Below are 27,780 nucleotides of genomic sequence, written 5' to 3' on the forward strand. Positions count from 1 at the left end.
GATTATTTACCCGTACTTTTGATTCTGCAATTGGTTTTGTTAATATTTATACAACGATTCGGGTATAACCGCCAATAATTGGGGCCTACAGCTCAGGAAAGGGGACGATATATTAAAAGTCTCCTGGCTGGTTTCACAGACCTCAATTCGAGCTAGTCTAAGACTGATCTAACTAAAATAACATTGGGTGGTCCGTGACTAGTAGTAATTTGGGTCTGTGAAACCAGCCCCTGATCTTAGCATCTTCATTGTGCACCAGTATTGTGTCACATCAACCTGCCCACACTACGATACTAATTACACATGAGTGGGTATGTAGGGAACCCAGGTGGAGTGGTTTTGTGAAACTAATAATTATTACAGAGTCCTTATACAAAACACTATGTGAGGCAGATGCATTTAAATTGAAGGGAAGACAATCAGGATATAGAAGTGGGACAGTAAACCGGTATGACAGTAATTCATGGTTTAATAACATGAAATTAAGTGAGACGGAGAGGATGTTATACCTTGTTTGTTGATGTTTTGCTCTACCTGGTCAAGTGCCATGTTCTGCCATTAAAGCCTTCAATGATTCATCACTGACATGCTGCTTTTTCTTTTGTTAAACTTTGCTCAAAGTGTACTGCGAATCCGCTTAACCCTACTGAGTCACCCATCTCAGCCTACTGCCAGGATATGTGCGATGATTTCAGTGCAGAACCTTCTGTACTTATCCTTTCAACTCACCCAAAAGGAAGTAAAAAAAATATAATTAACCTTTCATTTAATCCCCCTCTCCCCCCTTAAGTTTGAATATCTGCAAGACAAGAATGATAAAAAAAAAAAATGAAATTATCTGCAAATTACATTATACTATATTAAAGATGTAAATCACACTTTTCGATAGTGACAGTATGTGGGCGAAATACAAGTCGTAGGACAAGTTGTGTGCAAATGTATTATACCAGAAGATGACCGTTTTTATATGTTTATAGATTATATATTCTATAAATACACAGCTTGCAGTTCCATAAGAAACGTCTCACAGAACACCTTGAGTGAAGATTTCAGGGCATATTGAAACTCATAAAACGGACTTTAGGAAACCCGTGCTGTAGCCTGAAGAAGCTATAACTGCAACAGATGTAAGTGTCACTTGAAAAGATTAGCAAGTACTGGCAGCAAATCAAACATAAAACACACAAAAAAACAAAAAATGACTGATATGACCAAAAAAGGGGCTCTTTTATTGCAGGCTGGAGTGAATATTGAAGCCAAAACAGATTCCAGCTACAGCATTGCTAACAAAGATTAGCTTGTCTCAACACATCTTCTATGAAAATAGCACATTATGACTTCTTAACAGAATCCTTCTTTTCATCTTCTGTATCACACTAACTTGTCATCTTGTGTATTCAACATTATTGTTGCAACCCAGCATTTTCTATTTCCATTTCCACCAATCTCTCACACTGTGACTTATCACACAGATACAACACATACGCTTATCATGTAGAGTAGCAAGATGTAGATGCAACAAACAAATAATCAGTTCATTATCCACTAATTAGACTGATTTTCTGAACATATTCTTGGATGACAGAATGACAGCTCAAGCCTCAAATAAGCACTGATCACAGTTGATAAGCAAATGCCTGGATCCAAACAGCCCAGATATGACATATACAATAAACGCAGTCATCGTTTGGGTTTGTTTATGTTTGTATCAATCTTATTATATTTAAGAGAAACCTGTTTATTCTACAATTAACAGAACATATTTGTACTTTATTAGGGTGGATTTAAACTAGGCAGTTATTAATAGAATTTCTGGTCTTCAATAACTATTAGTATTTAATCACCAGTATTTGTTTTACACGTTTCGAATTTTTGCAAATATTACAAGTAATTTCATGTTATTCAATAGTTTCTGATTACAAAGGGGAATAGGTTCAAACTTTTCAATTTTGCCTTAGGTGATTCAAAGGAATTTTAAATAACGGAAACAGCATGTCATCAAAAAATAAATATATTCTTTTAACTTTTAGCAATTTTACAAACAGTCTTATTAAATATGTTACACTGGAGAAATTTCCAGCTAACAAATATTGCAAGTATAAAACCACCTTCCTTCATAAAAGCGGTTGCTAATTAAAAATCTGAGAAAGAAATCCAATTGATTTACATTTCATTTATTTATTTATGTAGTATATTATGTATTGTATTTTTCGGTTTAAAAAGGGGTATTTGAACATACAGGAGTTGTGTGTATAGAGAAAGAGGAGCTAGATAATGTGATCATCAAGTAAATAAATTCTCATTGAGGCGAGGAAGCAAGGACACTTAAACTCCTGCAGCAAATAACAGATCGGCACATTCAATTAAAAAGTACAACCAATTGACAACAGTCATTGATGGTTTGAAAGACAAATTAACACCAAAACCGTTACAAAAAAACGGTTTTAGCATTGTAACAAGACAGAGCAAGTTCACAAAGAATTCTTATATGGAACATTAGTGTTCCAATTACAAAAATATATAAATAAATTATCATGAAAAATAAGCTGCCATTTTATTTTATTTTTTACGATGAATCAAAGATCTCAAAAGCCATCTTTATTGGCAATCATCAAAAAGGAAAGCAGGTTCAATTTCCCTCCGTCTCATACACAAGAAATCTGTCAGGATCAGCTGAAAATCGATGACAGCAGCTCGGACCCCTCTGCCCTTTAGGAACATCATCCATTTAATTAGAGCGACCTGTGGAAGTTTGCAACTGAGTGGACTGAAAACACCACGTGCATTAACATTTCATTTCAGCCCCAAAGGCAAGTATTTACTAGGCTCTGTTCCCACGAGAGCCTCCCCCTATGTAGATGTCATTAGCATACCATTTGGCAAGTGCTTTGAACTGCTAAGTTAAGTACTCCTAACCATGCAAATCACCGTCGGTTCTGCTCAGAGACAAGCTTAAATAACTACTCAGCGTTTTAAAGTGCGACAAAAAAGAATAAAGCCCTCAAGTGAACTCGTAATGGTAGCAAAGTGTGGGAATGAAAATGGAAACCAATTGTGACTGATCACCGTCACGTCGGCGGGTGATGCCTGAACATGGTTTCATCTCAGATTTTGGTCACGTCTGAAATGCCTCCCACAGTACACCCTCATGTGTTTGATATGATGGATGGATATTGCATGTTTCTGACAGATGGTGGTCCATTTACAACAACAGTTTAGCATTTACTACGACATGTGGATTTCAGCGTTGTTTTGACTTCGCTTGCTATCAGAAAACACAGACCTGGTACACGATCAGATTACAGACAATGCTGTGGTGACATCTGATATCCACCGATAATCCTTTTGATCTCGAGCAAGCAATATACTCCAGTTAATCCAAAATAATTAGAAATATGGGTAGAGGGTGAGTCTTCTTAATGTGCGGTTTTATGGAAATGGAAAAACAAACCCAAACAATGCAACAGTTTTAGTTAATCTCAGAGATGAGATTAAATGCAGTTAAAACCTCTTTATTTTTTTATTTTTTTACTCTGAACAGCCTGATCACATTTCCTCTCTTGTAAACTGAACAATTTCCATTCAACCTTGTTAAGATTAATACGATTTCCCTTATCCTATGACGCTTGAGAATAGAGATGATGTTATACAGAATGCAATGCAGTTCCCACATCTTGCCCCACCCCTCTCCTCTTTAAAAAAAAGATTACCTGGGAGTCAGATATTGAGACACGCTTGGACTCGATGGTGGGCCGGCGGGCCACTCGAGGGGAGATGTGGGTAGAGTTCCCGGTCGCGTAGGGGGCATAGTTCCCAGATGAACGCTCCTGCAGCGACAGCTTCCTGTTGGACAGGACGGGCCGCTGGGGGGCTTTCCTGGCGACAGAAGGGTCCGAGACTCCGCCCTGGGCGCCGTTGTTCATGCCGTTCACCCTCCTCCCATTTGGTGGGGGCGCCTTATCCGTGGTCACGTTGATGGCCGCCACCCTGTCGGCCAGTTCAGTCTGGTGCTCAGACTCCATCTCCTGCGGATCGGCGTCGAGGCTGAAGGACATGCCAGATTCGATGGGGTGTGGGCAGTAGTGGTGGTAGAAAGCTAGCGCGGTTCCTCTGTTCTCACATGAACCTTTTGTGGACCAAATTATTCCTTGGATCAGAACGGACTCCACTGAGCTGCAACAAATAATAGAAAGAAGTTAATCTTCAAATCCACATAACCAAAATGCCCTTGGTGCTCTTCAATTGGGTCTCTACATGTTCAGTACTCAATTTGAGCCCGAGCACCGATTAAACTAAGGCTGATACCGTGATGCTGTCAAACATGGCTGTCGCAGTATTCCTTCGTTCAACAAAGCACATACATCTGCATTCATTTGCATCTCAAAGACCTGCATGTGGCACTGACACATCCCCATTAACAAAGTGAACAGAAAGATAAATGACTTTGACGTGGACCTCTGCATCCTACATCTACGATTATTACACAAGCCTCGCAGCCATAGTGTGTACCGAGAACGACACTACATTGTTACAAAGACTTCCCACATCAAGTCATTACACAAGGATCTGGCAGCACTGTGATAGGCAGAGGGAATCAGTTAATTAGATATTAGTTTGAGGAAATTCTTCTTGTATTTCTTCTTTTATGTGCGATGAATGACATTTCCAACATTTATCAACAACAATTAAACTGAAGCGAAGCCCCCCCCCTGCGAAAACATGCGCGTATTAACAGACGATGCAGCGCTTACAACTAGATTAGGTTCGTCTTTGATCATAAATGGAAATCAGAAAAACAGGGCTCTACACAAAGATTAACGAAATTCAGTGTTGTCGGCAATTAAAACATGCCGTTCAGAAGAAATCCAAGCATAACCTACAAGTCAACAGTGAGAAATCATAGAAGTGAAGAATCACTCCTGTCACATTATCATTCTTCACACCCCTCAACACAGAGCGTAATCATACAGCAGTAATGACACAATCTAGCAGGTCCAATATTATGTTACTTCACACCACCACATTCTTTTCCCCACAAGAATCCCTTATTATTTAACCAAGAAAATGTATAATAATCATAAAATGTACCTTATAATCATGTACCAAAACCTTCTTTAGTTACCAGGTCGAGTTAAGCTTGTACAAATAATATAAGGATAGGTCAGGATGCTTTAAAACCACAGGGATGCCTCTTCCTCATTAAGGAGCTTAAGGAATACAAATGCCATTAATCCATACAGTGCCTGAGGTCCTTCCAGCAGCCAAGAGCTCAGGCCTGGAGTCAGATACGCCCCGTGTTCGGATCCCAATGCAGCCACTCTCCCACAGTCAGCTTTGCGTCTTAAGGTGAAGTCCTCGGGGGGGCATTCAGCATAACCAGCCCAAAAAATATCTACTCTGGATTCTGGAAGCATTTTCTGAATCCCCCGGTGACAGACTAATCACCTTTGAATACAGCTGACCCAGCAAAAGGCTGCAGTAAATCCCAGTATGTTGCACAATACTGCACTGTAGTCCGAGAGAGTATTCTTGAAATACAGCAACAGAAAAGGATATAATTTTATAGCCCAAGTGAAAACAGAGGAGCTAGCTGTTGTGCTGTTTGGACAGAAATTGTGTGGAAACTGAAGTTACCTTGGGGAGTCATTGTGGCCCTGCATGTTAGAAACAAAGCACCCATCATCTCAGGTAGCAAATGGGCCGTCTTGTCCAATCCTGTCTGATGTGGAGGGTGCTATTGCATACAGGATATCGATATGAAAACATGCTAGCATACAAAGCAGAATTCATTTTGATTGTCTAAGGAATGGCCTTCTAAAAGGTTCTTCTCAAATATAATATAATAATTAAATGAAGCACCATATGTTTATTACGGGAAAAGGTTAATTTGTCTGTCTTACTGTCTATGCACCTCGCCAAGTACAATCTTATCCACCGATAAGATCTAAAAGAGATTTATCATATCCACAAACACTGTCTTTACATTCCTGGCATAGAAATACAAATTTGCAACATGTACAGACTAGATTCTCCTTTTAAGGTATTTCTCAGGTGAGACTTGTATAATGGCCAAGGAAGAGCTTAAAAATGTGGGATTTAAAAAAATATGACATTCCCAAATTTGACATTCAAAAACACTGCCATCCTCCTCTGAATATTAACGAAAACCAATTACTAGCACTGCAGCCCAAGGTCACGTCGTGTTTTTCTTCCTCCATAGGTTTTATTTGTCTCTTAAAAGGGAGTTTTATGTACACGGCAAAGAATAACTTTGAAGGTCAAAACAAGAGAGATACCATGAAGTGCAGAAGCACGAAGAATGACTAAATCAAACCAGATTAAAAGCAGTTTATGGTGACAAAACACAGAAGCACAAAACCCAAATCAAATCTACTAAGGATCTGATGCTCTCAGTGTGTTTGTCCGACTGCCATTTATGTGAGTAAGCGACACTAAATGCTGAACAGCCAATTCTGAAATGGTTCTGGTGGCCTGTGAGCAGGAGGGAAACTTATTAAAACATTTTTTTCTCCTAGTCCTTTACAGAGCTAAAACAGTTAAGCAAGGCTATGTTATGGAAAAACATACATTGTGAAAAAAGGAAACCGACAGTATCCAACACCAACAGGAAGATTTTGTAAAAATGGTTGAAAATTGTTTGTTTTGTAGGGTGGTGAGTATTTGGTTTTTAGAAATTAATATTTTGTTCCCACACTACTAATATTGACACGACTAACCCCGAGGTGTTCTACTCCTGACTTCAATACTCGTTTCCCTCACAGCGTTTCTATTTTACATCTCGCAGCTCCAGTTGCGATTGTTCCCGTCAGCAGGAGGAGAGATTTTTCCCGGCTGTGTGGGATGAAGCTAGTTGGGTTTTCTCCCCCATCCCACCCCCACACACTCTCTCGCATATGGGCCTCGTATGCTTCATCACTTGTTCTAAACCCTATTGCCTCACCACCCACCACCTTCACAAGCGCATGTTCGCTTTAGTCTAGGGCAAATGTTTTTCCATTAACCAATGTCTGTTTCAATGCAGTGCTTAGAAAAACATTCTTACTGTGAAAGCAATCCAGCTGACTCAACCTACTTAAGGATCAACAGTCATCGCAGTGCATTATTCAAGTCCTCCGTGAGAAGCCATGCCTAATCACGACTCCCTCACAGCCTGGTTCTCGTCGTCCTCCTCCTCCTCACCGCGTGCCGTATCCAGACTGTGCTGTACCAGGCACTGCCATTCTTCTGCAGGTATGGAGGAGGACAGACCTCACAGAGCTTCCCATCTGTCACTAAAGCTGCCTTGAACCCTCGATTTGTTAGTTTGGCTACGGCCGTCATCATTTCCACCAGAAGGACTGAATCCTATCAGCTGGATGATTTCTTCATTTCATGGCCGGCAGCTTTCCCGTTTTCTCCAATCTTCTCAATCTTCACTTTACTCATTTACACTGGTGTCAGATTTTTGGGATCTTTTCCACGTGTTCCAGACATCGTGTGGTTAAAGATCCCAGATCTCAACCCAGCACTCTCCATCATGGGGTGCATTGTCCATCGGTCTGGCCAATAGGGAACCGCTACTCTCTACCTACAACCCAAATTAGGAAATCAACATTCCTCTCTCTCAAATCCACAGAAACAAAAGGCGCCCAGTAAAGGAATTACTTTCACGGAAGCGGAACGTGTCAATCCACACACAATAGCCTTCCGTGGAATAGAAGGATTTCTGAAGCAAACTGATCTAATCACAATTCCCTGTAAACAAGATTGGACCGATTACCATTTGAAAGTAATTATGAATAAGACAATGCTGTAGAGAGCACTAAACGTCAGGCATTCGGATCGCAACAGTATTATTTCCCTTTCTCCATGGACTGACAATATAGGGATTTGTTCCTGGAGACAGATTTGAAAAAAACAAATGAAGGGAATCTTTGTTTGGTTCCAGTTAGTGTTTAAATAGCCCTGTCCTTCTGTAACAGTCTGAAACTGTGCAGATGAAAGTAATGAACAAGAAATTAGCTCAACTGAACAAACATAAATTGATTGGCACACTTTGGGGAAAAGTACTGCAAGAAAAACACATATTGGGAACTGTTTCAACATGTACATTCATACTACCTACTACCATTCACACTACTTTTGATATCACATTACAGTCAACAACTTATATCGAAATGTTATTTGAGGCATCTGCTGCTGTTTTTCTTACCCTAAATCTTTGAGAAGTTGTGTCCAAGCAGGTATTTTAACCCATGCATTTCAATCTCTACAAAAACACTTCTCGGTGTGATGTATGGCGGAAAACAGCAGATGAACATGACCCAAAGTGAGCTGACAGGGAGTTACTGGAAACAAACCTTTTTATCCCCCACCCCACACACACACATACACTTCATATCTGGGTGCGTTTGTTGGTTTTTAAAAACCTGTAATGCGAGGAAGAGGACAATTTCAAGATATGTTGCAAGCGGACACTCACCCAGGCCTACTGTGGTTCCCTGCTCCCGTGCTCCTTCACTGCAATCGGGAACCTACATCACAAAAGAGACAGCCATTAAACTTTCATACACGGCGAGGGCACACACACTCCCCTGCCAGAGCCGGTCTGACAGACACAAGGCTGCACATTGTCGCAAGCAGAGCTCGGGGTCAGATGCATTAATAAACAAGATCAGAGGGTACTACATTAGTGACAGATCTCTATCTATGGAAATGAAACACAAAGCACCCCTCCCATCACATTGTCAGTCTATACCTCCGAGGACTGGAATTTGTTTTCCCACAGATCATGAGGTAAAGGTATTTTGAATCTCCAGAAAGACAGAAAAACTTTCTGTAAATGAAAGAGGCAACCCAAACCTAGGCACGGTTACTCTAGTGGAGAGATCTTTTATTTAGTCCCTGCAAACTTTTATTAACTATTGGAGATACTCTCGGCCTGGCTTTTATTTCTACCATCTAATACGGACTGAAAAGTGTCCAAACTACCTGATGAATGTGTCAAAAATTTTAAATATGAACAGGTGCACGTGGTATGACTTTCAGGTCATTGTACTTCCAAGAAAGAACTGGATTTTCAGTTCAAAGTATAACATTCTGAAATTCTGGGTGTGTAACTCCCAGGATTTCCTGCAAGACACTTAAAAGGAAATCTACAAACAAAACAATTATAAGTCGCAGTGGGGATAAACTCTGAATTGTTTTCCCAGCAGATCAAAGACCGCAAGTCCGTAGTGAGATGAGGTAGAGGAACGCTAGACTTCATCAGCCAGGATCTCGACACATGCATGCCAAGCGGTTGTAATCACAGCCATTGCAAAGAAAGGACTGAAAAGAATATAGATTGCTTCACCAATGGGTTGAACAGAAACAAGGGTATGGAATGAGGTACAGACTGAAAAGTTGTTTTGTATTATCCCTTGAAATAATGCAGCGAACAGTAAACACAGAAAGATAGAAGCACTGGCAAAACATGAACTGATATATATCTGTAGAACATATAGTATGAGAGTATATCGTGCTGCTATTCGAATACAAAATGAGTTCTCCCTCTCAGCAACCAAATCATAGTTTCAGTTATCACTGATGGACTTTGGTTAGGCCTCTGCGAAATAACTAATTACAGCTTTAAACTACAAGAATATTCAGAAAATGGTACCATTGTGAGGACTGAATTTAAAACTACATAACTACATTATCTTGGTTTCTCTTATTGTGGTCTTCAAATACAGTCTCCCTTTATCATGCTGTCAATTTCATCAAAACATTATAGCACGATCTGCGAGTCCGTTCACATTTTTATTGGCTCTGAAAATAGCCTTCAAAATGCATATAGCACACATTCCCCAAGAGGAAATAATAGGACAAACATGCCGTCTGTGTGGCAGGACAAATTACATCACAATGGTTATAGGCCATGAACAGTACATAACACAGTGGCATGCATATTTCATAAAGTGGAAAGAGCAACTGCTTCATTCCTTGTCACTACCCTACTTCAGCTTGTGGCAGTGAGAAGAAATAAACAAGAGCCAAACATGTCTCCAATCGGCATGGCTTCAGTACGCTTTACTTTACCTTAATGAAGAGTTCGTGAGCACAACGTGCAGGTGAAAATACAATCAGATCTCTAGTAAGATAAATCTATAAAACTCAATATAAAGGAAATGCTAACGGACTGTAAGTCAACCATTACATTTACGTGTCAAGGTTTTCCAAAAACAAATGTATTGGGGAAACAATCGGAAAATGGCTTTTCTGAAAAGGGCAGTTTCCTCCATTAACATAACAAGCAAGTGAAATTACATTTAGGTTAATCGCACAGAAGATGATATTAAGGTCAGTTTGCACATGTGCATTATGCCATCAGAATATGTTCCCCTGCCATCGCTTTTCATCTTTTCATGACTTTTGATATTGGGATGACTTTTCACAAATCTCAGTTTTCCATAATCTAATGGAAATGTCCTTGTTCATCTAAAAGCACTCTGAGTAATACACCACAAATGGTATCAAGGTAATGGGTTTGTAATCATATCTGGGTTTGCTGCTTTTTTTGGGGGGAGGGGGTTGTGTCATTTGCTCTCTTTGTTGAGAAAGGGTAGGAAAACTAGGTTGTGTCTTTCCTGATTACATTTATACTGGTATTAGTCAAGGAACCTGTCTGTAGGCCGACTAAAGGGCAAGGGTAAACCATAAACCCTGTTGTTTTAAGGAGTAGGTGATGTTTTATTCTTGATAGGGCTTTTATATACAAGCTTTGAGCAGGAGAGCATCAGAAAAGGGGTGGGAAGGAGGAGGCAGAGCGATGGGGCCCAAGGAAGAGGAAAGCATCTGAATTTATACTCCTCCACATGAACCCTTCCATCGAACAAGACTCCATAACATTTTTCTTCTTGGCTGTGCTCCAGGACAAAACCTACATATTCAGGCTTTGAAGAGCAACTATTCCTTTGCAAAAACATAAAGACTGATCTTTCATTTTTAAGTCCAAGAAGAACCTTCAGCTATTCTGCGGAGACAAACTATGGACAATCTTACGAGGCTCTTAGGCTATCGCTGTATCATCCCACGCTTTGTGCCCGTGTCTTCATTTTTCTTAGTTTCTGGTGATGTTGTGTAGAACAGTCTCCAACAGAGCTTCATCTTCAGAGCCCTGAACGGGAGACAAACGCAGCATGGATGACCCAGAGACACAATCAAACGAGGAGGCAAGCTGTGAAGCCACATTCCCCACAGGAGAATTTTCCCAGGCCTCTTCTGGCAATCACACACACACACATTTCGCTCAGCACAGTTTGCTCAGAAGTGCCGATCGCGCTCTTCCCCTATTGCACAACCAATAAGAGTGTGAGGTGTAATGGGCTTTGTCAGCTAACACGGAGCCCTCCAGCTCCTCTATAAGCCTCAAACTGAAAATGAAGGATTTCATGCCTTGACTACAGCAGGCACGAATCTATTCAGGTAACCGACACACCATGCTATGAATACACATCAGCTAAAAAAATAAAATCAATAGATGCATACATAAATAACTATGATCGGCACATTAAATTGCTGCAGAAGCCTAGAAACAGATCCATTCGTGATGTGTGATGCTTTCAATCACATACTGAGAAGAAAAATACAACAACTGCCTGACAATAATGACAAGAGATCTTATCCTGGTAGATTAAGACTTTTTGGGGGGAATACATGTCAGATTTGTTTTTCCAGTGTGTACTGTCAAACTCCAAATACCAATCTATACAGTCTAGAACAGAAATAACTGTATAAATAAAGAACACAGAGTTTGAGACTATGGCCCGTTTTAAATGCCACCTTCCAAGCGGCAGTACAATTTGTTATTGTGCGACACGGCTTCACAACGCCTCGCAGACAGAAGCTGACAGCATAACAAACATAATGGAGAAGTGTCACTCTTCATTGCAGGGAATACAACATGTGCGTTCTCAAACAAAGACACAAACTTCCCTCGAACGCTGCCTGTACAGAAACACAGATCACGGGGAACAGGCGAGACTAATAGAACGAGAATGTCCCAGAGCAGGGTGACAATGTGAAACGAAGAGAGGAAAGGATTAAAGAAAATGAGATTGGGCTTTTGTTATATTTTGGAAATCTAAAATGACAGCGTTACAAAGCTCCTGGACAAAACATTTTCTTTATTATGCATATGTCTAAGCAGAACACAAGCTGCAAATAAATGATGCCAAAGGGTTTCATAGCAACATTATTTATGTTGGCATTTCTTAATTAAATGACTTGACTGCAACACAGAAATGTGGAACGAGGAAGGCGGCGGCCTTAATATTTTAAGAGTTAAGTAAGGGAACAGTCTCTGATTTCCAAAGGTGGCTGCAATGGCCCATCTCAACAGGCTTTCAATCTACTGCCCCGCTCCAGTCATGAGAAAACATCAGCTCGTCTGCATGAACACGACACGCCAGTCTCATATTGCAAGAGACTTTAAGATTGTTGTCTTGCTAATTGTTGGTCCATTGACTCAGGACCTGCAAGTGTCTGGCTTTTGAAAAGGGTCACATACAGTCATCAATATTAAATGAAACACCTTTGCTTACTGATCACGATCCACAGATTATTTAATACACATTCTGGAGGGCAGATTTATAGGATTTATAATTGTAAACACAAGCCTGTCATTTCTGAGGCCATTAAAACTTGCCGATTCTGAAAATCACGAAAGTGTCAGAGATCTTGACTTTTCATCTGCAGCCATTTACAACAACTCTAATTACACTGCCCTTAAGGAATATACAGATTCTCAATTACGCTCAGTGAAGCTGAAGGAAATTTTGAAGGAAGATTTGATAGTCTCTGAATTGACAGGCGCATTAATTACCAGAAAGGACTTTTTTGGAAAGAGATTGAATCCTATTCCATTTGGGAGATGTAGACGAGTAAGCTGAGATTTAGTATTATATTGATGGGTTTATATCAAGCCTTTAATAAAGCGAGTATGGATTTTTTGGATGGGGTGTGTGTGTGTGTGTGGAAATAAAAATGCGACAAAACCTTTGCTGTAAACAAGGAAAGGCTGATGTTCTTGTTTTATCCAGCCAATAACAGAAAGTCCTCTATGTAAGACATACAAGTTCTCATGTATTTAATCCTCTTTAGCCTCTCCGTTACATCCTCTGGTGACCCATGGTGTCACTCAGGAGCTTCACGTCCTTTAATACCTTTTCTTTGATAATGCCCTAGGCAGTAGCAAGAGGTTATAGCTACTAGGATAGATACAAAACCCAAGGGTAGAGCTGTTTGTTACCAAATCTCATGATGCCAAACAGGGACATCTACATTGAGTTTTGGTTTTATTATTTAACTAAATGAATTGATCTTAATGAGTTGACAAATTCATGATGTTCAATAATGACGAGTATTGTAGCAGAAGAACAACATAACATATCAATGTTATTCACTGGCAGAAACTGAACACGGCATTACTGTAGCAGTTTAAACAATCGCGATCAACAAATTATAAGTGCTCCGATAAGAATGTTTATCTAATTCTCCGGAGTAAAATCCTTAGTTCTGTATTTCTGTATTATGGAATCCCTTGGCAGAGCATCGTGTTGGAGAATAAAATGTGTAGAAAAATATTAAAATTAATATTGGCCTTGTCACAGTGTCATAAAAGACCAGATTAATCCAGTTTATACAAACAAGACTAGTACTAGTTTGCAAAAAGCCAAAGAATATCCGGGATGAGGACTTTAAATCACAACCACATCCCTTCCTTTCCAGTGCACAACAGTCTGGTCTGAGTGGATGTAAACTGGGTCCTGGCTGGCGAGACACTGTTTCGGGTAGAACGCAGCAGGGGAATCCCACAGAGGGGCGTACTGACGGGCCGCAGCTGGGATCTACGCAACGCGGATCTGGGGGCCGGCAGCAGGTTCCTGTTCGTGGGCCACTCTGTCCCTAGCAGGGATTCTCTCCCTCCACAAGGCAGGCGGGCAGGCCCCAGTCACCCCAACACCGGGGGATTAGCCGCAGCCATATTTAGCCCTCTGAAAGGTTTATCCTCACCGCTCTGACAAAGTGAGAGTGTTTACAGCCGTCACCGCAGCTCCACCCGAGACAAGGATGCAGAGCGGCGCTGGGGGGCTCCACTGAAATGCTAATGAGGCCGTGGGAGAGACAGGGTTGGAAAAGCCTCCCACACAGTCAACGGATCCCCTTTCCGTGAAGCCAGTCGACATGGAGAGGTTTATATAGTGGCTTCTTACCCAAGTTTATTTTGAAAAGGGCCTTGGCGGTGGGATTAAAGGCAGCTGATCACAGGTAATATTAGACTCATTCTGCTCACACTGCACCAACCTCTCTGCTAGGCCTCTCCCCTTTGATCCGTCTTGAAAAAGCATCCGTTACGTAAGCCGGGGATGTCTGACCGCATGTTCAATTTCACTTAATCCATTGCTTAGATTGTTTTAGCTCCTGGTAATTAATGGCCGCAGAAAAACGGCACCAAGTGGGGTGGAAAGGATCAAAATTGTCCTAAACAGTTAACAAATATGACCTAGAATAGAAATCCCCATCTAATTTAAATTGGTTTCTCTCAGTCTACTATAATTCATGTATTACAGGGCTTGTTTCAGTGTACCTTTCCTTATTAGCTGCTGTTTACTGTAAACCTGCCGGGCTCTGGAATCCGACGGGGCCACAAACCTTCGGAGTCACTGTCTGGGATGAGCTGGAGAAACTCGAGGCACTTAAGCCTTCAGTCAAGCCGTATATAGACCACACTGCCACTGCCTACAGCCACGTGTGCTGCCTAACCCCCTATTGACTTCAGTGCTGTTGTTTATTTTAGTAAAACCTTCAAATACGTAGCCTCAGCACCGCAGAGCGAAGCAGGGAACGCCTCCAGACTCAGAGTTGAGACACAGTACAAAGCTTCTATAAACGACTTCTATAGACAAAATTCAGATCTTGAATTTTGAAATGCAGCACTAATTTACTTGGCATTCGTTTATTCTTAAATCTGGTTTCTGTCAGTATTATGGTTTTGGATCTCTTTTGCTATTGTTGGCACTGCACCTGGCATTCAGACATTACTTTAATCAATTATTAAAGAACTATCAGATTAAGTCATCAAGCATACTAAAACTTAAATTTTGATCACCACCAACTATAAAAGCAGAAGGTTAACCGAGGAATCTGATCCAGAAGATTGCAGAATGATAAGATAGAGAGGGGAAAAAATGCTATTAAATGATCTTTCCGAGTCTGGGTGCTACACAATGTGTGCATCACTCGGGTTATGCAACCAGGAAAATCCGATTAAGGAAGAAAGATACCAAGCAGAGAACAGAGAAGGTCCATCACATTAGGAAACCACTCTGTCCTCAACACTCACAGTAACTTCACACAAACGCCACTCCAAGCACAGTGCCCATGTGGACAAACAGGAAAGCTGTACTGGAGAAAATACTGCAATTAGTCGAAGTGAGGCCCAGCCCTTCACTTAAAATATATTTGTTCTTAGTAATTAAAATTCATATCCACAATATTTGCAAAGGTCACCATCTACAATGCACACCTCTGCTGCCAGAGCTTGTAATTGGATTAAAATTAACTTAAAACTCAACCCGCAAACAGATTATCTACAAAACACTGACGACAACTTGTTCTGCCCTGTGTCGATGTAAAGGTCACTATGAAAATCTGTGTCTGTGTCACAGTTGTAATTACAGTGAGCAAATATTCCCTTGAGTGTTGCACCAAAGGCCATCTGGCTTCCTTTGGAGCATCCAATATATTCTGGGCAAGGGAAGTGCGAGTAAACATACTCAAATCCTAAAATAAAACTGTTAATCTGCTTTGTTTTGGAGGATTCTAGATCCGACATAAGTCTTCTTGTGCAATGTCTGCAGAGAGAGCTGCGGTGTCAGGGAAACCTAACCTTTTGCCTTCCCACGGGAACATCTTGGATTCATTATTAGCTACCCAGCCACACAGAAAAGTACAAAGCAACACAACGACAGCCTGACCTGTGACATGTGCAAAGGTTTCCCGAAAATATAGACAAAAACAATAACTTTGTTTAGTCAGCTCGACGTCTAGTCTAAAACTAACCTGTGAGAGTGCTCATCACCTTTTCTATAATACACTGTAAAATAATTAACCAGCACATGTTGATCTGCTAACATTTAAGCTGTGTGTTCTCTTATTTTTTAGGTAGAAAGGTTGCCATCAGCAGAAATTGGCCTCAAAACCCTGAATTTGATTAGCCTTACCGAGCTACACAAATCACCACAAATGCTATTAGCAATTCCCCGAAGGTTTGCTGATGGGGGGGTAGTCAAACTACATTTGCAGAAACAAAGAAGAGAGCGTTTGCCTCTGGAAACAACATTGTGCTCTCTAGAGGTGCAGCAACATCACAGTTTATCATGAACTGTTATTGCAGTTTCCCATGCTAAATCAGTTATGCTTTAATATGCTCTGCTGATCTCAAGATGCTACTGAAGCTCACCGTGCCGATCCATCGCCTGGATAATAAAATCCTTCCTACTACTACTACTACTACACGAGAAGCAGATAGCCTTAGGTAGGACATTACTTACCCTTTCACACAGCTCTATCAGGAGAGAGGAATTGATTTGCAATCTGGAGAGGTGCATTAAAGTAAGGAGACTGTCAAAGCCCGGAGAGGAACATTAAACTTCCTAGTTAACAATGTGGAAGTCCAAAACCACACCATGGATACTGAACATCTAAGACTGGTGTGGATTTAGATTTTCAGTGCTGAAGAACGCAAACCTAAACACCACACACACACAAACACTACTCATTCTCTCTCACGCACACGCACACGCACACGCACACGCACACCGTTTTAAACCCTAATTGTTGCTGATGGTTACTGCTAAGATGAATTATAAGCAAACTGATGCTGCTGCCTTTTGACAGCACTCTAGCTGGGCTCCAGCTGTTTTCACAATATCAAGATTAAACGCCCAAGTCACTGCAGCCTTTATGAGCGGTGGACATGTCCCGGCTTTTAAACAAAATGAGTACCTGGGGTCCAGGAGATAGTGATGCTTTGTAGCAGAAATGTCAAGTCATAACAAATCAATCAAAAGCATACAAGCAACCATAAGAAAAAACATTTTATTTTTTTTATTTTTTCCACATTGGTTTTATTTTGGGGAACAAGTTACTAACAGTAAAGTGGGTGATTTATTTTGTTCTACATGCATCTCTGTTAGGAGTCTATCTTTCCATCTTCCTCCACGGCACTGTGCTTTTTCATGAATTTTTAACTGCCTTTTCACGCGGAGAAGGAAAGCTGAGGGACAAGTCAGTTTTATTTAACAGACCCTAAAATTCAAAGTGTTTCAGAGAGCTAAATGAGGAAATGTTTCAAAGCCTCTCGTGTCCCTGAAGGCAAACAAAATGATGCTTTAGTTTCTCATTCTTCAGCAGAAGAGAATGCAATAACAAAGGCGGAAAATATCCCTAATAGCCATTCTCCACGAGCTTCAAATTAAAACCTCTGGATGTTTCGAAATAATGAACACCCCGAAGAAGAAGGAAACCCATCAAAACATAACCAACCTACTTCCCAAAATTCAGCCAAACCCTCCAGGGCAAACTTGAGCGAACTTGTTAAAATGTATCCTCATTCTACCTCTCTGAAAGACTAATGGACAGAAGGGGAAAGAAATAAGATCCATCAGGTAAAAGCTCATCTGCTGAATATATTGACAATATTTGAAATAATGAACAGTAGAGCCAAAGCTAGAATAGGTGATGCGTTTGTGAACCAAATATTCCTGCATAAAATGATCAGCAATTGTTTCCCAGTCACACCTTGGCTAGCCTTTATTATGTAATGCATTGGAATATTGCAGGTTTCCATGGAATGCAATTAAACCAAACAAAAACTGCAGATTAATCCGTTGGAAGCTATTCTGTGCATGTAAAGTATATGAAGACAAATTAATTCAATTAATCAGATATATATATTTTTTTACAATACACAAAGTAACTGCTGAGGAATCGAGATCTACTGGTCTAACACCTTCTCCCTCCATCCCTATTCACATCACATACGAACCTCTGCTAGGGTCACAGCAGGTCACTTCACATCCTTCACTGAAACCTGGCCAACCAGATATCGGCAGTGAAACCGAGCTGCAACCACGAGATATTCAAATCAGGTGGTGCTTTACAAAAACTATTCTATTCCACGCTGCATTTGAAAGGGTCAGTAGCTGTTTTGTCTTCAGATAAATTAATTCACCATTCAAAACATTAGTCAAAGGTGCTAATTAACTAGAAGGGTTTTACAGAATCTGCAGAAGATGGACAGAAACGTTGTCGAATCATTTCACACTCGACATCAGGGGAGCGAGAAGCACAACTGAACTATTTTAGCACAATTCGATTATGCACAAGAGATGAGCTTTTCAAGTCTAGTTATCTGCTGAACGTGTCTGTCCAGGTCTGGAAGAGTCCTGAAGCCCATCACAAAAACTAGATGGCTCAGGCACCATCACACTGGGTGGAACATTAAATGGACCCCCCATTAAATGCTTTTGCTACTTTCAAAAACAACAATATCAATACAATGACGGTTTCCTTCTGGATATCTAAGCATTCCATACAGCTGGCTGCTTGAACAACACTCATAACCATTCAGCTTGATTGGATATATAGGACATGACCCCTGGTGGCAACTTGAGTCCAACAGGTCCACAGGGACACATTTGTGCTCGGAGCTCCTCAAGGTAGGGATGTAGAAACAGCATCCTACCTTTAAGTACAGAGTTCATCCACGTAATCCATACAGATTGCATCATACAATGACCGGCAGCTGAAGAGCAGACCGCTGTATTATACGTTTTCAATGGAGCCATATGGAATCTTCTTCTGGATTTTGTTAATCTTTCTTTCGAGTAAGAGCACAAATATTTGTCCAGCTTAATCTGACAAACAAAGCACTCCAAAGCACTGGTGAAGTGTAAAAACAAACAATGGTGGAACGGCAATAAGAGTTATTTGAACATGCGTCCGATAATGTCCAGAGATAAACACTAATCACAAGCACTATTGCATAGTCCAATGGGCTGTAAACAAGGTGAAGGAGGTCAAAGGGGAAAAAAACAAACACAAAACTAAAATTACAGATTAAAGCCTTTGTTGACGTTGGGAAGCACAAAGCGCCGGCACACAAGCAGGCCTTTCTTTCACTGGGGATTAAAATAGATGACATGCAGCCCATCTAAACCCACAACGTGCAAGGTCCTGCCAACGGCAGACTGTTATTAAGTCTAATAATGGCAGCTTTGTATGTTTAATTTTATAACACATAAACCCTGTAATTAAATAATCTAACTATCGAGGCACTTCCTGACACAGACAGAGAAACCACAAAGAATGCCGATATTATTCCCCCTGTTTTTGACTCGCTGCCGAGTTTGTGACTGGGAAAGCCACTGTAATTAATTCTTATAGCACAAATTCACATGGAGAGAGACATCAAAGCTTAACTCCCTCTTGCCAGAAAATGAAGGAACAGCAGCTTCCAGTCACCCAAGTTAACCGTTCTTCCCCTGGTGTCATATATGGGCTACTGGGCTTCTTCACCTGCCTAATTTATATTGATAAGTTGTATTGCTTTCATTGTGTTCATTCCTAATGGTTATGCACTTTAGCTGATATTTCTTGATGTATTTTAACCATCTGCTTGTGTTAATTATGTAATGCAACAGGGCGACATACAGCTATAGAGTAAAGTCTGAGATTTAGAGGTCTGCCACTACTTTATCTTATTGTCTTTATTCTGTAATCCACTAATTGGCTAGAAGGAGGGAGTTATTTAATGTGTTAAAACCTTGCATTAATTATGTCATTGCAGTGGCAAAAAGCCGAGACTGCAGAGATGCAGGTGTCATTAATATCCACCTATATAATATATATGTACACTGATCAGCCATAACATTATGACCACTGACAGGTGAAGTGAATGACACTGATAATCTCGTTATCATGGCACCTGTCAGTGGGTGGGATACATTTGTCCTCAAAGCTGATGTGTTAGAAGCAGGAAAAATGGGCAAGCGTAAGGATCTGAGTGACTTTGACAAGGGCCAAATTGTGATCAAAAGTGGTCCAAGGAAGGAAAAGCAGTGAACCAGTCACACGGTCATGGGCGGCCAAGGCTCATTGATGCATGTGGGGAGCGAAGGCTGGTCCGTGTGGTCCGATCCAACAGACGAGCTACTGTAGCTCAAATTGCTGAAAAAGTTCATGCTGGTTCTGATAGAAAAGTGTCAGAACACAAAGTGCATCGCAGTTTGTTGCGTATGGGGCTGCGTAGCCGCAGACCAGTCTGGGTGCCCATGATGACCCCTGTCCACTGCCAAAAGAGCCTACAATGGGCATGTGAGCATCAGAACTGGACCACGGAGCAATGGAAGAAGGTGGCCTGGTCTGATGAATCACGAGTTCAAGCTGTTGACTTGGCCTCCAAATTCCCCAGATCTCAATCCAATCGAGTATCTGTGGGATGTGCTGGACAAACAAGTCCGATCCATGGAGGCCCCACCTCGCAACTTACAGGACTTAAAGGATCTGCTGCTGACGCCTTGCTGCCAGATACCACAGCACACCTTCAGAGGTCTAGTGGAGTCCATGCCTCGACCGGTCAGGGCTGTTTTGGTGGCAAAAAGGGGACCTACACAATATTAGGCAGGTGGTCATAATGTTATGGCTGATCGATGTATATATTAAAATAAACAGTTTACAGTAAAAGGAAGACGAGTCATTTTATTATACTTAAAAAAAAAAAAAAAATCCACATTTTCATCTCATACATAATAGGATATGAAATAAGAATTAAATTATAACTCACTTCCAGTAAGTAATTGTTATTATTTTCCTCTGTAGGCTGCAAAAGTGTCTTTAGTAAATATGCCTGACAGACCAGTTTCACGGACTGGCAAAACAAAACCAAAAAGAAGAGTGAGCACTGAAAAGTCTTAAGATGTGAAATCTCCTTAAAATAAAAAAATGAAACAATGTACTTTTAATTATAAGTCAATATATGAGAAGTATAAAGAAAAAACTGAACTGGGGAGCCATCCATATTAATTACACACAAATTTACAATGCAAAAAGCTGGATACTCACTGAAACTCACCAGTCTCCTACTGGGTTTCATGTTTTTAACATCTTTGAAGTATTCTGTTTAAAAGCAGGAGCAGAAGTAGCACCACATGCGAGTTGTGGTTTCATGTACACCATGGACTGACAGATAAGGAAAATGAGAAGGCTTATTGCTAAAGCAGACACACAGGTCTGAAACCAATCATAAATTAATTCATGAACACAATGCTGGAAAGTGACTTGCATGTTACCTTCGTCATTTCAGTCCCCAGGCAAGTTTAAAATATTACCACCAGTATATCAGCTGTACATGCTGTGATAAAAGCAGAAGCATTTTGGGAGTTTAGCAAAAACTTGCATAACTGCAGATAAAAGCTTTACAGCTGCACGCTTCACGGTACACTGTGGTGGAAGTTAAAACCAGAAGTGTGTTTGTGCAGGGGCCTGAACTCGATGAAATCTATTTGTGACAATTATAAGACAGGGCTGACGTTCAATTACAGTGTCTATTCACAGACAAAAGCATAGTACATATCTGGATTTGCCTTCTAACTAACAACACAACAACCGAGGGGTTTAAGCTCTTATCAACCCAATTAAATGATAGTTGGCTTCTTGAGGCTGCAGCTATTAATAAATGGGGTCGTTATGTTGCAGTTAAGAAGGCCTGACACTGAGAATTCAGAAACGAATATGCCCCGATGTTTTCAATTAATTATTTTTGATTGGCATAGATTAACAAGATCTCAACACTACACTAATTCCCAAACAAGATAATGCAATGTATTTCTAAACCCATTGTATCTAAAGTGCATTAGTTCAGGAACTTTGTAGTCAAACAATTACCAATATAGGTTTAAAAGAAGAAAAGAGAAAAAAATATATATATATCACAGACCCAACCATCGCCCCTCATTCCCAATCTGAAAAACAATTTGCAACTTCCCAAATAGACTGAATAGAGATACAAACTGTGCTACTTCAGTTCCGCTGCAGATGAGAACATGTTATCGCTGCTCATTGAAATCCGGCGCTATCTTTGCCTACCTCCAGGGATCACATGAGACAATGCCAGCGACCTGAAGCAATTTAATAAAACAGGTTTCTTAATAGCCAAGGGCTGGACGGCACAATGTCTTACAGGAAGGTGGGTGGATCTCTCTCTTAGTTTGTGGAGCTTCGTCTTGTTCCATTCTTGTATAATTGCAGGACAATGATGACAGGAACACAGTGGCTAATTCAAAAAGGTTAATACAGTCTATTTGTCATGTTATATAATCAGTTGGGAGTTTCACCACTGAAGCTAATGATTTTGTCCTTGTTTCTGCCAGGTTTATGTTTAATCACGGGCAGGTATGAGAAGTGTTGCAATGGTCGACTCCTGATGAAATCCTGACGATAAAATCTTAAATACAGATTTTGCCATTATGTACAAGTGGAAAAAACACTCCTGAGCCAAGATATATATATGAGTATTAAAGTGCTTCAATCACTTCTATCATGTAGGTTTAACTCTACCTTTACAGGACATTCAGTGTGTGTAATATGATTCCCCGCCCCCCCCGGTTTGGACACAATGGCACACACATAAACACACTGGTTTAAACTCGGGGAACTGACGACAATGTCACAGTCAAGGCACATTTTGTCCTCTACCCAGAATGCAATGCTTGCTTAAGGATATAAAATTAACTAGAGCAACCAACACCTGTTATCAGAGATTCCCCATGTGGGCACCTGTTCATCCTCAGGGAACGTCTCCTACCTGCAGCGTGAGTTCTGCCAGCTTTCCACTGAGACGAGCCTCTCTAAACAACGGAGACATTGCTCTGGGTGATGCTGACAGGTGGGAGAGCCTTTTTAAGGACCCACGGTCACAGTTTTTGTAGAGCCTGCATACCTACTTCTTCAACCAAAGTGCTCTTCAGCTTTAAGTCATTAAACCGTATATGAGCAATGCTGGGCATCTGCGGTAGACCACAAGCTTTGCCCATGATACATCAATACAGACACGCCCCAGGAAAAGGGTTGCAAAAGCTAGATAGAGGATTTCCTGACAGGATGGGAGACTAATACATTGCACCTAATGCAGGTTCAGATGTGAATTTATCACCCTGCTAATAACAGGCTTCTGCTGAAATAAAAGTTATTTTACCCTACTCTGTTCAATCAAACCAGCGTGGATTGTTCCTGTAATAATCACTTGAATTCAACACCAACATTTAGGTGCTCTAAATTAGACATTAAATACTACTCATAGCACTATGGTTCTCATTTTTAGTGCATTCAGACAGCTGTTTAACGTTTGGAATCCCACAATTAACACTTGTGACAGAATAGCTTCAAATAAAGATGTTTTTAAGAACTAATTTCGCATGAACATTACAAATATCTTCATATCTATGTTTTGCAAATTATATATATACATCACACACACATCTTGAAAAACGTGTGCAAAGAAAAAAATAATCCAGTGGAGCCCCATAACCAATTGCCAAGATTGTCTGTATAATATAGAGTTCAACTTGCTAATGTTATTTCATAGATATTAAGATACACACACACACACACACACACACACACACGGCTCAAATCTAAGCCATGCAAACAATACATCTCCAAATCTAAGTCTTTGTGAGCTACTCAACTGGCATTTGCATTACAATAGTACATGTATAGCAGTATTTTCTATAGGAAATTAGATCTTTCCAGGTAGTATTTGCACCCAACCTATTGAATTATTCGTATGCAGTGAAAGCCTTCCATTTAGCAGTATGCTTTTATGCGTTTTACAATACTCCTGAAACGTGGGACATTGTTGCAATTCTGTCTGAAGTCATGCTTATAATGAATTATACACACAGTAAATACCTTTACTGGGGTGCCTTGTCATTTCTGCAACACAGCCCTTTGTGTGTGCAGTAATCTCTCGCTATCCACGGGAGCAATGGTTGCAGATATAACATTTCAGACTATATTGCTCTTATCCAACCAGAACCAACGACACTTCCATCCACACACACACACACACACACACACACACACATCTAAGTGTCTACCGTAACCATAATCACATTTAATGTATTGAAAGCATGATGCAACTAGCAGCAAACATGTGGGAGCAATGCAAACGCGACCAGCCGGTTTGAAATTGTATGTACACGTTAAAACACTAATACCGATTCAAATTATATAACGGTGGTTATTGGCAGCAGTGTCACTAACCTCCAATTCTCAAGTCAGCCTTGCCGTACTAATAAAGGTATACCATATGCATGCATGTATACCCCAGTGCAGGCATGCATGTATATATACACACACATATAGACACAGTTTCCTCGTTTGCACAGCGGGCACATTTCCTGCGCACACTTTCTGCAATCACAATAACAATGATACGCAGAGCACGTGTAGCTTCTGATAGATACACGGTGACAGGCAATGCACTGGGGGGGTTTGCACCGCTCTTTAACCCACACATGTGTGTCATGTGCAAACACATACAGAAGAGCAAGTGTCAGTGGGAAATAGAGCCGCTTTACCAATGCAATCTCATCAGAGCGGGTGTCCACTGCGCCACTTCTAACTTGACACACTTTTGCTTTTTAAAAAGTTTCTGCTCACCTGTGTATGTCCTCCTCCGTGCTCTCTCTCTCTCTCTCTCTCTCTCTCTCTCTCTCTGTCTGTCTGTCTGTCTGTGCTACCCGGACCGGACGGTCAGACACATCGCGCTCGCACATCCACCCCGTCGCCACTTGCGCTCGGTCACCCGCGGCGGGCTGGGGCGGGCATCTCCTCCGCGCCGCCGGCACCGGGTCCTTTAAATCGCCGGGCACGCCTTCTCCCCCGTGTTTAATTGAGTTTGCTTGTCGTCCTTTCTCTCTCTCTCTCTCTCTGCCTCTCTTCCGCAATGTGGAGATGCTCATACCCGGCTCCTCCCCTCCGTCTCTTCCTCTACTTTCAGTTTCTCCGCCTCGCCAAGAAAACTGTTCGGGGGAAAGTAGTGCCGCTCGCATTATGGCGCAGGGATACAGTCTACTAGGAGCCAGCGGCACGGCGTAGTGATACCGAAACGTAGCTGGCAACTTCCATTATGTTTTTTCGGGCCTGTGCGTTGGGTCCTAAAGTCCGCAGGGTTCAGTGACTTATATTTTTATTTTCCGTTTAGCTGTGAGTCACCTATGACTGGTTACTCTTTGGATTTCTCTGCTTGATCTGTTTGCATTTCATTTCACTTTAATACAGATTACTGTTCAATTGATTTATTCCACCATGGGATCTCCACCACTAATACTGCCATCAGGTGTAGCATTCTAATATGGTTTTTAGGTCTTAGTTTCTTTAAACATGTACATGATACATTGTTTCTGTATAGCTTTCAAAACACATACATATTTTAAATCTTCAATAATATGTTTCAAATTTGACTTCATCCACTCTAAAGTGTAGCCATACCGCAAAGGAAGCTGGGAAACACTAATTGTAAACAAGTTATTAATTGTTACTTATTGGTTGTCTATATGTGTGGTTTTAGTTGTGTGGGTGTGGGTGACCCCCACATTAATACATAATAAACATACATTAAATATTTGTTAGAATATATTTCTAACATATATTTGATCCCCACATATCCTTAAATATATTAATATAATTCCATATAATAATTGTTTTGTCTATACATAATTTAAAATAATTGAATTGCTACTAAATATATTTTCAGATTTATGACATTCATCCTACAGGTAAATAAATTCCTATATTATCCACATATAATCTACTTACCATTTAAGGCTGGGATAAAATCAAAACTTTGACCCACCCGCTAATAGAAAACTACAGAGCTGTACTCAGTTGCGGCTTCATTTTTAGTGAGATGCCACTTTCTTCTAATCAGAAATGTAACCGCCATGATGAACAGGTTTGCTATAAGTTTTGATTTAATCCGGCCCTAAGTCTCCTTGAATAAAGACATCTAAATAACTTTAAAACAATAATCATAATTATACTCTCTCTCTCTCTCTCTCTCTCTCTCTCTCTCTCTCTCTCTCTCTCTCTCTCTCTCCATTTGGGATTGCTAATACCTTCCTTCAATTGTTTGCTTTGTTAAAAGTTGATGAGCCAGAGCTTTTACAAATTCTCTGGGCCATTGAACATTTTCTTGCTGATATTTTATTTATGTAATTGTTGGATTGTTTGTTTATTTCAATTGGACTTCACAAATTTTCACTAATTTCACATCATTAGCAAAAGCTGCTTATCTCTATAAAGTAGGCTTATGGTCGCTGCTTTTATTGCTAGATTTGATTTGTTATGAATTGATTTATTTATGGCTGTGGATACATGGCAATCTAGGATTTGAATAAAAGTTATGCTGCTACGCTCTGAACTTACGTGACACCGGGTCTATTATTAAACCCAGGCGGATAACAGCAGAGTGTTCTGGTATAAAGACTCTGGGCTTATGAAGCGCGGGCAGTGCCACCTTGCATGACCCAGGCTAAACAGGCCAGGGTATCAGCCCTATTGCTCTCTGTGTAATTACCTTGCTCAGTTAGCTATGAATATCTGAAGAGGGTGTATGTCAAAATACACATGACCAAGCTGAGTTTCATGGTCAGGTCACTATAATCTGCATCACTGTATGCACACCACTCTCAGAACAAACTGGATGTATGTATGATAGCAAACAGCCGTCACAGTTTGGGTGGAGGAAGGAATATGAATAATGAAGAGGAAGGAATTTTAAATATAGAAATTGATAAGCGTAATTAAAAGCACAGGGGAATAGCCAAGAGCCAAGTTTGTCCTTCCTGTATCTTTTATACAACCAATAAATAGAAAACCCAGAGACTGACTTTCTTAGTGAAGGAATAGAAATAAAATAGAAAGTCATAAAGGCTCCCATACTACTTGCCCTCCCATTTCTCTGTTCTTGTTGATTCAAAGAAACCCAGATAAACACAGCACAGAGGACTTCTAAACCACGCATTATGTGAACAAGCTGCAACCAAAAGCCCTGTGGTATAGTTTCTGTTTTCGGCCATATGTTATGAGGATATGTGCTCTTGTATGGCGATGCATTCTGTCAAATGTTACTCTCATCCGAGGTAATTTGTTAAAACTGAATAAAAAATGACAAAAATCACAGATCTTAAAGTGACGAAACTTGCCCTTGGACAGAGGTATACATTCTAGGATGTGTCTGTAATGAGATACTGCTTCCTACAATATAATCTTATGTTGTGGTTAGTCATACCATTGGGAAGGAAGAAGTGGGATGATGCTTAGTTCATATGTTTAGCTAAAGCTGGTTTTGTTAAAGATGGATCCACTTATACCTGAGATCTGACATAAATTAACCCATGTATATACTAAAACTAGAAGTCTTCACCACCACACGTCGTAGTCTCTGGAAAAGTGCCAGTGAGATTGTAATGCCTCCAAAAACAGCTGCATCAATGCTCTGTCTGAAGTCTTATCTCTGTTATTTGCTCAGTGGAATTGCAAATGTGAAAAGAATTGGGAGACCTGATGGTGTATGTTTACCAGGAGTTTTTTTTCTCCTGGTCCTGCATGACTCGACACAATATTTCAGATATTTATTCGCACCGTAAACTGGATAACGGCTATTGCGTT

The 27,780-nt window shown here is 40.6% G+C and overlaps 1 protein-coding gene across 2 annotated transcripts in view; it reads right to left on the bottom strand.

Moving 5' to 3' along the window:
- Positions 1-25,126, bottom strand: part of camkk1a (calcium/calmodulin-dependent protein kinase kinase 1, alpha a) — a 62,422-nt gene extending 37,296 nt beyond the window's left edge. Inside the window, exons 1-3 of one of the 2 annotated variants that reach the window (XM_066696129.1) lie at positions 24,769-25,126; positions 8,483-8,534; positions 3,711-4,173 (exon numbers count right to left, since the gene is read on the bottom strand). In XM_066696129.1, coding sequence (XP_066552226.1) covers positions 3,711-4,055 — 345 coding nt within the window. In that variant the 5' untranslated portion in view covers positions 4,056-4,173; positions 8,483-8,534; positions 24,769-25,126. The remainder of the gene's footprint in view (positions 1-3,710; positions 4,174-8,482; positions 8,535-24,768) is intronic. The other variant, XM_066696130.1, reaches the window with a different exon arrangement.
- Positions 25,127-27,780: the final 2,654 nt, after the last annotated feature.

The sequence above is a fragment of the Amia ocellicauda genome, chromosome 22, assembly GCF_036373705.1.
Source record: "Amia ocellicauda isolate fAmiCal2 chromosome 22, fAmiCal2.hap1, whole genome shotgun sequence".
Classification (NCBI taxonomy): domain Eukaryota; kingdom Metazoa; phylum Chordata; class Actinopteri; order Amiiformes; family Amiidae; genus Amia; species Amia ocellicauda.